The sequence below is a fragment of the Mauremys mutica genome, chromosome 10 (assembly GCF_020497125.1).
Source record: "Mauremys mutica isolate MM-2020 ecotype Southern chromosome 10, ASM2049712v1, whole genome shotgun sequence".
Taxonomy (NCBI): Eukaryota; Metazoa; Chordata; order Testudines; family Geoemydidae; genus Mauremys; species Mauremys mutica.
In genome coordinates, this window is record NC_059081.1 from 37357208 (window position 1) to 37370553 (window position 13346).

The window sequence follows — 13346 nt, forward strand, 5'->3', positions numbered from 1 at the left end:
GCTTGGGGAGGATTATTCTCAAGTCTACCCAGGAAAAGGGGTGTAGGGGACTTGGGGGGAAATCATTCTCAAGCCTGACCAGAAAAGGGGGGCTAGGGACTTGGGAGATATTTGGGGAAAGACTGAGTTCCAAGTGGCTCTCCCTAAATATTTAGTTAACTCGCTTGGTGGTGGCAGTGTACTGTTAACCTAAGCTGGTAAAAATAAGCTTAGGGGGTCTTTCATACGGGTCTCCACATCTGTACCCTAAAGTTCAAAGTGGGGAGGGAACCTTGACACAGGCATTCTAGGAAGGAGCAATACAAAAGTGCCTTAAATTAATTAGCATCAATGCATATTCCCAGAGGTGGCTCCAAAGCAGAAGCAGCAGGATTTTACTGTGCAACCCCTGAGGGGCACTTTCAAAACTGCTCCCAATTAATGGGCACACATAGAACTAAGGCAAGTTACAGTGACCCAGTTCAAATCTTGACTTAAAGCCGTCATTGGATTTTGACCTTATTATCTACTCTGTTCTTAGTAGATATATAACTAACTAATGGCTGCATCACGTACACAAAGGAGAATGGGGGCAAAAGACAGCCCAGCTTTATTCCCCTCTGCTGCAGAGATAGAAATGAAGTTTTAAGACCATGTGCCTGGTCTGTGATCCAAATTCTGATCTAAGTTACACTCATGAAAATCCACCGAAGTCAGTGGGGTTTAACAGGTGTAACTGAGCAGAATTTGGCTTACTAACTGTAGGGATATTTAGGTAGTTTGAATAAAATAGCAAATCTTAGGATCAAAACCAATCTGTGCAAGAAGAAAAGTAAAGAAGCCCCATCCCACTCAATCAGAAGTCATTTGTTTTCTAATGATATACCAAAAATGGGTTATAGCTATTGTTTGGACGCCCCACATCCCACATACAACCAAATGCTAATGATCTGAGGGCAAAATTTGGCCTAATATGCAGCAGCCAAATCACTGTGTTTGTTTCTATGGCATAAGAAAGAAAGGGAATATTAAATATTTTTGTTCATAAATGCCAATCCATGCATGATTAATACAGAAAGTATCATTAAAATATTTCCCTTTCAAACTGAAATATTAACAGGACTTACGTACTAGCTTTAAGCTATCTAAGTGATAATGGAACATAAGACTATTAGCAGATGTCAGGAGTTTTGGGGATCTGAACATAAGGGATAACAGCTCTGTTCATTATAGAGTGTAAAATTGCAATGTCTGTCTAGTATCTTATTGAAGAGCTTCACCAGATATAGCATTAGAATCTCTCTAAAGGTTTGTTTAACGTCCCTTCATTACTCTTCTCTACTTAGAGATTTACTCATTTTTCCTTTTATAGATTCCAAACCTTTTCCAGGAAGAAATGTATAGTTTCTTTTTTTGATTCTGAGCCTGCTGAATAACAGTTTTAGTAAAAAATGAATGAAGAGGCTCCTAACTGAGGGTGACTGAGAAGCATATAACTGTTCATAAAATGATGTAACTTCACTATTCAATTTTTGGAACCTGGTAGTAAGTTCCCTATTACTTCTTCTGTGACTGAGATGCATCTTACATTTTCTTTTCTTTTTTATTTAAACTGCAAAGCCAATTAATTTTCTACTTTATTGCAAGATTTGGAGAGGTTTTATTAATCTAAATAATGCCTATTCAGCTTTATTGTATTATGTTTTATTTCATTATTATTTTAGTGTACTCCATTTTCAGCAACTGTTTATTAGAGAGATCACTCTGATAAAAAGTTGCTATGCTTCCACTAGCCTGGTTTATTTGTGTGTGTGTGTGTGTGTGTGTGTGCATATGAGCTTTATGTAATCAATATGTTCACATACAAATGGTTTGCACTTTCATGATGCTGGTATAATGTTCTGACAGAAGTACTTACGGCATTGTTGATGCTCATCTGAGCCATCTTCACAGTCCTCCTCGTCATCACAAACCCATGACTGTGGAATACACTCTCCATCAGTCTGACACTGAAACTGATTTCCCTCACAGGTAGGTTGTGCTAGTACAAACAAGCAAATCATTTGTTATTTCACAATATTTATTCAGGAGAGGGTGCTTCACCTGCATGAACTAATCACCTGAGACACCTGTAGTCAAAAGAATAGGAATGAGGTGTTCTACCCTGGGATTACAGTACTTGGCCAAGACCTACAACTTTTGAGCTAAAGGGAGAGGCCTCTTCCAAATTAAGCACATGATTTTCATTAGTGGATTCATGATGCAGGGGTGAGATTAGAATAGTTTAAATTCTACTGTCCCTGCTCTTTTGATTACTTTATAGGTGGCAATTAAAAAAAGAGAAAGGAAAAAAAAACAGTGAGTACAAAGAGAGACAAAATAAACGTTTAAATCTAACTCTGGAACAGTTTGCCTAGCCCCAGTTAATACTCATCTTGTGATTCACTAACACAACACCGTCCAATTTGATTTGTGCAGGGCCTCTCTGTTTAATGACCCTTCTCCCTGAGATCATGTCTTCAGACTCTGCCAGTTCACAAGCACTGCAAGCCAACCCAGCAACAGCCTGAGCCCATGGGATAGATTTAGGGATTACCCAGCTAGGTAAAGAAGCCATTTAAAGAAGTGATGTGACGCTGTATTGCAGCTTCATGGATGAAGAATGCATCATTAAATTAGATGCAAGGAAATGGTTTAGCTGCATATCATAAATATTATTTTGGATTCCTGCTTCAGAAACAAAAATGAATATTGAGTTTCATTTTAAAAATATATTTGTGTTCTGTTGATTTAAAATCTGTGTAGGCACTTATATGCCCCATCATTATACTATGTGAGTAGAATTAAAAAACAATATAAGCCAATTAAACAAAACTGAAATTCATTCCCCCCCCCCATCTTTTATTTTTATGTCCATATGTAAGAAGATGAAAACAAAAACAACTTCACTTATTTAAGCAAATACACTAGGAGTGCGATTCTGGTCCGACTGAAGTTAATGGAAGTTTTGCTCAGTAGTTTGTTCAATAGCACCATGGCTCCTGTCTCAGAGGAAATAATTCAGACTTAAATATCTCAGTGACATGGGCCAGTTGACTCAGAATGGCAGTTACTTCTAATGCAAGATATTCTTCATCCAAAACACCCTTGGCTTTGCACTTGGCTGACCTATTAATCAGAAAATCAGCCAGTCTGGCTGCGGGAACTACCCCCAATTACTGCAGGGCTCAAGCTGAGAAGAACCAATCCAATGTGGGAGGAAACAATGTAAATTAGCCTTTTCACTCCAAATCAACTCAAGGACAAAACCTGGCCTAACTGTAGCATACGCTAACTGCCACAAAGGGTTCCGAAACCTAGGAGAGTGCTGGCAGATGGCAAAATACAGATGGGTTTCTGAAAATGGGGGATCGTTTCTTCCTGTTTGTAACATTTTTAATAGATACACATTTAAAAAATCTCCATAGTGATTCAACTGAAATCCGTCAAGAGCCACAGAATCTTTTTTCATACATGATACAGTGAACCAATTAAATGTGTACGATGCCCTCTCGTGAACTCAGGTGGCCATGAATATGAAAGGTTGTACCCATGCTGAAGACTGGTGTCTGTATGTGCACACCATTCAGGTTCACTGCAGTAATATCAATCAGCCGTCTACGCATGCTTAGAGTCCACAGACATCAGAAGAGATGTCCTTATTAGACATAGGCCATGGATATTGGAGGGAAGTGCAGCATGTGACCTGGATCTCTTTCTAAGGGTGAGTTGGAAATTTGGCAATATTCTAATATCCATAGAACCAGTACAACAGAACTCAAGAAAAATGAGTCTCTATTAGATTCCAAAGCCATTTCCCACCAAACCAGGAGTTTTACACCATCTTTGTTCTCTCTCTCTCTCTAAGAATTAACAGGCTCCTCATCATGGCAGGGTGCACCATGAGCATCGTGCTAGCTGAGAATTCTGAATATTGTACAAAAGTGGAAATGCTTTGAATTAACACAGTGAATATTCCACTTACGACAACCAGCTTCATCCGTATCGTCTGAACAGTCCCTTGCTCCATCGCATCTCCAGTCTGCAGGAATACAACGGCCATTTCCACAGCGGAACTGCCCACGCTCACACCCTGCAACCACACAGCAAACCAAGAAGCTTGGTTATAGCGTCACCTCAGAACAGATATGGGAGACTGTTCCCATCAACAATTCAGGGACACACTGAGAACAATCATTTTAAACACACTTTTCAAGATGAAACAGTGGGCCACATTCCACACTCAGTTACACCCATGCAAGCCCACTGAACTTCAGTAGGCTGCCCTGACGTAAGAGAGAGCAGAATCTGACCCAACATTCAAGTGCAATAACTCTTACTATAGAAGGCTGTTCCTGTCTAGCCTGTTGTATAGTCTCCTTCAATAGTCTAGTTTAAGTCAAACAAAGGGGTGAAAGAAAAAAAGCCAAGAAAAGGTTTGCCAGGTATGGAAGCCTATTAAGACAAAAAAATGTCCATTTTCATTTCATGGACTCAGGTTATACAGACTTAAATGAAGGAGGAAAATGGTTTTCCACTCATTTCTGGAGACTAAACATTAGGCCCTCCCACCCCCACCTCCTTGTAGTTTCTAAATATTTAAGAAAAAAAACCCCTCAGAGTTAATCCATTTAGCTGCAGTGGAAATCTCATTTTGCCAGCCCTGTACTGGTATCTGGTTTCAAAACATGGATACAGATTTTTTACAGGGAAATATATATCCAATTAACATCTTAGTAGCTTTTTTTAAAACAAGAATCTGAGCTTTAAAACTTTCTGACTGATGAAAATCTGACCTGCTGCCAATCAGACTCTAAAAGCCACCACCCTATTTGCTATGTCTGTGGATTGAGGACCTGATCAGACGGTTCTTGCTCCCATGTGTAAGGACAGCAGGATCAGGCCGTTACCAAACATGTCTAGTGAAGTCCCTTGATGCCATAAGAGAATGAAATACACTGTTGATAGCCACTAGGGGAAACATGATCTAAGTCATAGGGGAGAAGAGGTGAACATTTAGCCAATTTTCTGGTCCCCAAAACTGAGAAGTTGTAACTCATAATTAGGTTCACAAAGTTCTGTTTCACATTGCCTCAGCCAGCCCCCTGAAGCAAGGAATACTGAAAGAACAGAGTTAGTAGCAAAGATCAACTCTTAGAACAACTAAGAAAAAGCAATTTCCTGTTTTAATTAATAATCAAGAGATGAAATTACCATTCAATTATTCCAAGTGACTTGTCCAAAGGAGAAACTTTACTAAATATAAAGCACAGACACCTACTCTTGAATTCACAATGACATAAATAAACAATGTGTTACCCTAACTTTCATGTAAAACCAGACATACCAACAGGGTCACATAAGCACAGTTAAGTGATGTATTCTTAAGGGATATAAGCAAGCTACTTTATGCAAGGAATGTTGAAATCTGATTGTCTGGTAGTGACATCCTGATTTATAATGTATCCTTCAAATGGTCAAAAACTGCACTCGGATGAATGGTGGTACCGAGTGGTACAGGAGTATGTACACCCAAATACCTTCTATAGACTAATGTATGATGGTGGTTGGTGGTGCAGGTCTGGGGTTGGTGGTGCAGGTCTCTTATCAACTACCTTTAAAACACAACAACCTCCCTTGCAAAAATGCCCTGAAAGAATGTACAAGTTCATCCTGGAATCCCAGACCCTCTCACTAAATTCTGCCCTACAAAACAACATTTCAATTTGAGACTTTTAGGGCCTTTTTAAAGTTTAATTGTTAAACACAGCATATATTAAACAATGTATCAATTAGAACGATTATTGGAAGTAAAACAATCTGTTTCTACATTTATTGCATCAGTAGCATCCAAGAACACAAGAATCCTAACTGCACCTGACTGAAAAAGAAATTACAATATAGAGTTTAATCAACATGCAAAGAGTTTCAGGTTTCTAAGTGGGAAAAGTATATGCTTAAAAACAAACAGCGTGGGAAATAATTTCCCTGTATATTATATCATTAGTTTCAAATAATTAACCAGTAAATGTTAAGCATTGTCTATAATACTAATATTTTCTTTTGTCTACTGTCTACTAAGTTATTAAACATATCCTTATGGTGACATAAAATGAGATAACACTGGTTACACTTTTTGGAAAGCATTATAAATACAGCAGTCTTCATACAGTATAAAAAACCGTAACTGAATGTTAACAGAGTATTTGCAAACCAACCAGTTCTTTTACATGCTGTAATACTTTTAAAAATTATAGTTCAAGTCACTCAGAACTACATACAGTAAGTGCTGTACCAATGCCCATTTATACAATTCATCAGCAGACCTATTATAATTCATTTAATTATGGTATTAGTCTTTTCAAATGTAATCTTCCATGCTTGCTTATTTCTCCTTGAAGGCTAGGGTTCTGAAATAGCTTTTCAAAAAAGCAAAACAAACTGATGCTTCACATATCATTGCTTTGCATCCTCTTAATACAAAAGTACTAGTACATTAGATAGTACAAAATGATTGTTTATTTAATTAAAAGGCAGAGGGATCTGGTTCAAAACAGATTACGAGTGATAAAGAGGTAACAGTGATCTGCAGGCTCAAAGACATTTCTCACCAAGGTTTTAAAAGGTATGTTGTTGTTTTTTAAACTGTGATCAAAAGAAATTCTGGCCATCAAAAGGAGGAAGTATGCAGAGTACATACAATTATTGTATCCATTGCTAGAAATGTCCACCATCCAAAAAAAATTAACAGTAAAATGACTGATTAAATCAATACAAATAATTTCAGAAATAACTCCAAGTGACAACCCATAGAAACAGGCCCCTTGATTCAAAATAGAAACTGACATCATCTACTAAAACCAGCTTCTGAAGGCTTTATAATAGTTTGTGTTCAAGGGCTGAATTGATGTAAGAGGCAGTTACCCTTGTTAAACAAAGTATTAATTTGGGGACATATTCTGGAACCATTACTCACAACAAATAGCACTTACTCACGTGAGTAGTCCATCAAAGCCAACAGGACTACTTGCATTAATAAGTGCTATGCCGCATATGGATGCAGAATCTGTTGCTCTAGTTTAGGAGGGAGATGTTAGAAGGTAAGGGATGTGCTCTTGTTAACTGACATTGTTTAAGTTAAGTTAAACTTAACTGAGGGGTTAATAACTACTGACACCCTATTGTATCAAAGAATTTCTTTTTAGTAAGTGCCCTTTTTAAAATGGTAAGGCAGTTCATAAATTAGTCCACAACTGCCAAAAATTAATACTAATGAGCTAATTTCGGTACAAATTCTGATTTACCATGGCAGATGCTGATAAAGCCCAGCACTTCTCTCAGGCAAACAGAATCCTGTTAGCAAGATTCCTGCAGCAAATAATATTTAGTCTTTATTATCTTGCTTCATATTTGCTAAGATGAAATGTCTAGGTGACTTTTGAAATTCAAAATCCAGAGAATAATTTTTCCTTGCTTTAATTTGATTATATTTTTTTACCTATGGAACTGTGATGAAACTATCCCTCAAATACAGACCAAAAAGACAGATGGTAAGATTTTGTGAATCCCAGAAGAACCCATGCAAAGCAGAATCCGAGGTGGTTGTTTTTTGAAATAGTATGGATTCTGACTTTTCAAAAATTGACGAATGCCTGTTTCAATTTTTAGGGATTCAAGAAAGCAACTGGAAAAAACAAAGCTACCACATCCACTTTATTATAAAGCAATATTGCACTGAAGAATCCAGCCCATAGCTTAAAATTTATCCCTTGGGAAATATACAGAGAGAGTACTGTTCCTGAGACTTCTGCTAGACTTGCTGTCTCTGGTCCTTAAGCTACAACTGCTGCTGCACCTTCTGTAGCTGTCTGTGTCTGGGATTCTCTTGTAATAGTCTCCTGAGTAAAGATGTCTGGGATTCACAATCCACTTAGGTCAAAACAGAGAAGGCCAATTTCCATGGCACAAAGTAAGCTACTTGTACACAAGATTATGCAAGACTATGACTTTCTATTAGACTAAAGCATCACAGAGTGATCCTGTGAGGAGCAAAAGATTTGGGGGCAAATTATGAACCAAGCAAAATACTTATAACCACGGCATAGTGATCCTGGCCTTTAATTCAATATTAAAAATATAACTATATTTGGTATCAAAACAAATGCAGAATATCAAGCATTACACTACCACGATACCACGCCTGAATAGCTGTATTATTTAATGCAATTGTTTATATTCCCCAAGACAATTTAGGGCAAAATTTTCATTTACATCAGTGTAAATCTGGAGTAATCCCCCTTGTCTTTAATGGAGTTATTCTAGATTTACACTGGTGAAACGGATAGAGAATTTGGCCCATTGACTGCATGGGGTTTAAGTGTTTAAATGAAGCTGATGCTAAATACAGACCCAGTGCCCCCCCATCCGCCGGGAATTGCAGTAAAGCTCCATTCACCAGCTAATAGACACTATCCAATGCCACACCAGGCCATGTGGACCTCTGCCAGGTGGCAGCGGGTGGGGTAGTGCAAAGCCCTTCCAGCACAGAGGTTTTGGAAGGTGGAAGCTATCTTTAATTTGTACGTTCCGATCCCGTATGGATTTTCAGCATAAAGGCAGTTTGTTAGGACTTTCCTATTCCTATGCTATATTTGACCCATATTCACATTTGATTCATACTCAATCCTAATATATATTTGGATAAATATTTAGATTGAAATCTAAAGTCTATTTTCAAACCTTTTACGTTCAGGCCCAAACACACTAAACTGAAATTTGGAAAAAGCTGTCCAGGGAGGTAACCAAGAAAGACATAGGAGCTAATCTGGACCTGAAGCCGTAGAGTTTGTATTCAGTGAGGTAGACTAGGCACTTTTATTCATCTTCTCTCACATAATAAAGGAACAAGGAAAACTCCATATGAATTCCAAGAAAGAAAAGAAAAGAAAAGAAAAGAAAAGAAAAGAAGCATAAATCAGCTAAGACCCTTTGCTTGCTTTTCTTCCACCACAAGAACCCACTCACAGATCACATACTGATGCAAGCTTTCTAACATGACACAAGACTGCTTTTTCTCCACAAAAAGAAAACTGATGATTATTAAATACTTAAGACACTCCTATTTAAAAAAAATCATGTAAATTTAAACCTTAGTTTATTTAAAATTATTTGGTGTACTAGTAATAGTAAACTGGCAGATTCTAGGTCTAATTTCCTAATGAGGATGCATCTCCCTGCCAACCTAACAATCTTGATTGCTCGAAAAATGCTATTTATATAGGCCTCTCAAGTGCTAGCATGCTTAGCCCCAGCCTAGGACTACTGTTATGACTGCTCAGGGGACAACGGTTCCCAAGAAATCCAGTTCTCATGACTCTCAAGGAAGGATTGGAAGGGGACTGTCCTGAACCATGGACAAGGTTCCCTCTGTAGTGAGGGAATGAGGGATGTTCCAGCCCATCCTGCTAATAGACCACCGGTCTCTGGCCGTAAGCAGCCAGCAGTAGGAGTGATGTCCCCCTCCATGACCACATCCCCTGTTCAGTTGTCAGGGTTCCTGGAATGGGGTAATACTGGGCCAGGAGGGTCCCTCATGTAACTTTAAAGAGCGCGGACACCCTGCTATAGTCTCCATTTGTAAAATATATAAAGGTTGGTGACGATTCATTAGTGTGTGTTACGTGCTATATGATGCTAAATATTAGTATTGTGTTGCCAATTAAAGTTATAAGAAACATGCAGAAGGAGCAAATAGCTCATGAGAAACAAAGTGGTACCTGGCAAAATTATGCAGTTAAATTCCACATTTATACATTAAATTGATATTTCATTGCAACAATAAATCTACACAAAATTAATACTCTATCAAATAATGCATCGGTATTAAAGGCAAATTATTCAAACAAAAAACATGTTAAAACATTCAGCCATGTTATTGTGCCTTGTTATTAAAAGGCATGTGGTACAGATTACCTTTGGACAGCAAGCTCTTTGGGGCAGGAAATATGTCTTTCTAGACTGAATATCTGGAAACTGCCATTTATTTTACAGTGCTGGATTAGTGATTTAAACAAATTAATTAAGTAATGAGAGTATCATTGTAGAAGAATCTTTAGGTGCTCTCTCTTCTGGCAGATTTGCACATACAGATGAGGCTGTGGGTTAGGTTTTCCTTTAAGGGAGTATCCCTGGGAGTATGTAGACCAGGGAGCTGTGCTGATTGGAAGCTGGAGCTATGAAACGAGGGTATGAGGGCTTCTAAATAGAGCAGTAGTAGTATTGCACCTGGGGACTGCAATTAGGGTGACCAGATGTCCCGATTTTATAGGGACAGTCCCGATTTTTGGGTCTTTTTCTTATCCAGGATCCTATTACCCCTCGCCCCCTGTCCAGATTTTTAACACTTGCTGTCTGGTCACCCTAACTCCAGTCATGGACTAGCACCCCATTGTGGTAGGCGCTGTACAAAAAGAAAACAAAAATGGTCCTTGCTCCAAAGAGTTTACAATCTATAGAAGGTGTTGTGCCTGCAATTCCCCACTCTCTAAGATCAACAACTAAGGAATGCCACATACATGTTGTGTTACGTCTTTCACTTCCCTAAAAGGCATTCTGCCATAACTTGCAAGTTCACTACACTAAGGGTAGGTCTATACTTACCGCGCGGGTCGACGTGGAGAGTTCGACTTCTCAGAGTTCGAACTATCGCGTCTAATCAAGACGCAATAGTTCGAACTCCCCACGCGCTCCGGTCGACTCCGGAACTCCACCACCGCGAACAGCGGTGGCGGAGTCGACCTTGGAGCCGCGGACTTCGTTCCCGCGGCGTCTGGACTAGTGAGTAGCCCGAACTAAGGTGCTTCGACTACGCGTAACTTAGTTCGAACCCCCCCCCCCTTAGTGTAGACCAGGCCTACGTGATAGTATACATGAGTCCGGTATTCAGCACTGCTGGTATATATCATTTGTAAATGATAGAATTACAAACAGGATATGTAGGGTGACCATATGCCCCATTTTGGCTGAGACAATACCTTTTTTAGGCCCTGTCCCGGCCATCCCAACTTTTTTTTGACAAAACTGGGCATTTGTCCTGTTTGCTCTTGCCAACTGATCATCAGATGGCAAGAGCAAATGGGACAAAAGCCCAGTTTTGTTTAAAAAAGTGGGGTGGGACCCCTAGCAGGCATGGAGGAATGTATGGTGGGGGCGCGAGTGGCAACATTAGCCCTACACTGGAGAGAGGGAGAGCGGCTCGGACCAGCTGGTCCGCCCTACGTGCAGGCGGGAGAGGGCATCGGGCAACCCCACACACGGGGATGAGAGGGGGGCCTTGGGCAGCCGCACACATGGGTGGGCAGCAGTGGGGACTTGGAGGACCAGCCCCCCATGCAGGGAGAATAAACCTATCCTGCAGAAAGTCCAAGAATAAACCAGGTGAAAGAAAAACTCATCCAGGAAAGCTTTGCAGAGTTTGCCCCAAATTGATGGGTGGTGTTTGTCCCAATGGAATGAACAGAGGTTTCCATCCAGAAATCTATATAGATCGTGGGGGAATATGTGAATTCTGGGGGCAGAAACTCCTTTGCCTTCGCTAGGAAGCATGGTAAACTCAATCTGTACCCCATCTATTTGAAGACAACTCTGCAAGGTTCCCTTTGCTGAGTTTCCCTACCATATTGCCCCCTCTCATGGGTTTCTCTGAAGGGAGGAGGGGGGGCTTGGTTTCACACATATTGTCTCTCACTGGCTCATTCCCAAATTATAGCCAGTCTAGGAATGTTATATGCCTGACCAATATGTACTGTAACTAAGTGAAATTAGGGTTATATAGGGCTCAGTGAAGCGAATGGCATATCACAACATGGCTTTCTCATTCTGTTAAGGCACTTGGGCCGTTCCAGAAAAAGTACAACCTGACTTTCAGAACACGGCAAAACATTCCACGTGACATTTGGCCTAAGCAATTTCCATTCTCTTTTGCTCTCTTGTACACAGTGTCCTGACAGAGTAAATTAAAATGAGTATTTCCAGCATTCATGAAATTGTATTTGGATAATTAGTTATATATCTGTAAAGATAGCAAAATGCCTAAATATATAGTGACTGGAATCTATTTGCATATGGATCTCAAACCCTTATAAAAAAAAGCCACATGATGTCTCAGAGTGCTCAATTTTGCATTTACACCTCGGAAATCAGCTCCTTATTGATTATATAGCATGGGAAACGCACATGCACTATCTTTTCCAGCAAATGTGGGGAATGTGTTGCACTTGTTACATTCTCTTTTCCATTTGCGACTTGAATACTACAGAATTAGGAAAATAAGGAAGACTGTGGTTGTGGAATGAAGCTATACAATATGATCTGAAGGCAAAGCAAGATTTGGACACTTCAGAAATAACTCAGACTTCTGGGACAGAGGTCATATACTATATGCTTGGAAAAGAAAGATTTAACTTGAAAAGCAAAGGATCCAATTCTCTGCTAACCCTACCTACCTTCGGTTGGATGTCTAGCTACCCAATCTTAATTGTGGGACTTTCTCAAAATTAAGCAGAAAGCCAATGGTGAAGGCTTTTTTATATCTTGCCAAATTGCAGAAAATGTCATTTCTTGCCCGTCTCCCTCCGAAAAAAAACTGTGATGATTCCACACAAATAAGTCAGATAATTTGGTTTGATATTACTAAATCTGATATCAGCTGTGGATATTTGTGGGGAGGGGATGCAAGGGGGAAGGAGGATAATAGGAGGAGGAAATTTGTTTTCTCTCTTATTTGTACATTTCTTTCCATGAGCCCACCTGGCTATGCAGAGACTGCTCCATCTCAGATATCTCTGTGTGATACCTGTTTTGATTTTATACAATCAGCTGCTCTGCCCCTTTGAAAGGGACAAATCCTGTCCTTTCCCCAATGGACATAGTTTGTGGGGGAGGCAGGGGACATGATCCCCACCAAACTGAAAACCACAGGCACGCACAGAATTTGCGGTGTCCCCCCCCACAAGAAGCCCCATTGGACTGACTAGAGCTTCCCCCCCCCCCTCCAAAAAAAAATTATAGAAGTAAACTACACCTATGCTTTCCCCCTGCCAGGGTTTCCATGAGGAGTTTCACTGGTTGTGTCTATACACTCAGAAGGGACCCCAGGATCCTATTTTTGTTAATTCTCATTTTACTCGGGTGTTTAATGCAATGTATCTTGCATATACAAAAACAAAAGTGTACATCATGCATGGTAAATTCAGAAGTAGTGTTTCACAGAGGACAATGTCAGGTTTGTATCGTTTCCTCTACTGAAACAGGTTTGCAAAAAGTACTGT

At 39.7% G+C, this 13346-nt stretch overlaps 1 protein-coding gene across 1 annotated transcript in view; it reads right to left on the reverse strand.

Moving 5' to 3' along the window:
- The window catches only part of LRP2 (LDL receptor related protein 2), a 177498-nt gene that overhangs the window by 149944 nt on the left and 14208 nt on the right, over positions 1 to 13346 (reverse strand). The window contains exons 2-3 of the mRNA XM_045033029.1: positions 4004 to 4111; positions 1898 to 2020 (exon numbers count right to left, since the gene is read on the reverse strand). Coding sequence (XP_044888964.1) covers positions 1898 to 2020; positions 4004 to 4111 — 231 coding nt within the window. The remainder of the gene's footprint in view (positions 1 to 1897; positions 2021 to 4003; positions 4112 to 13346) is intronic.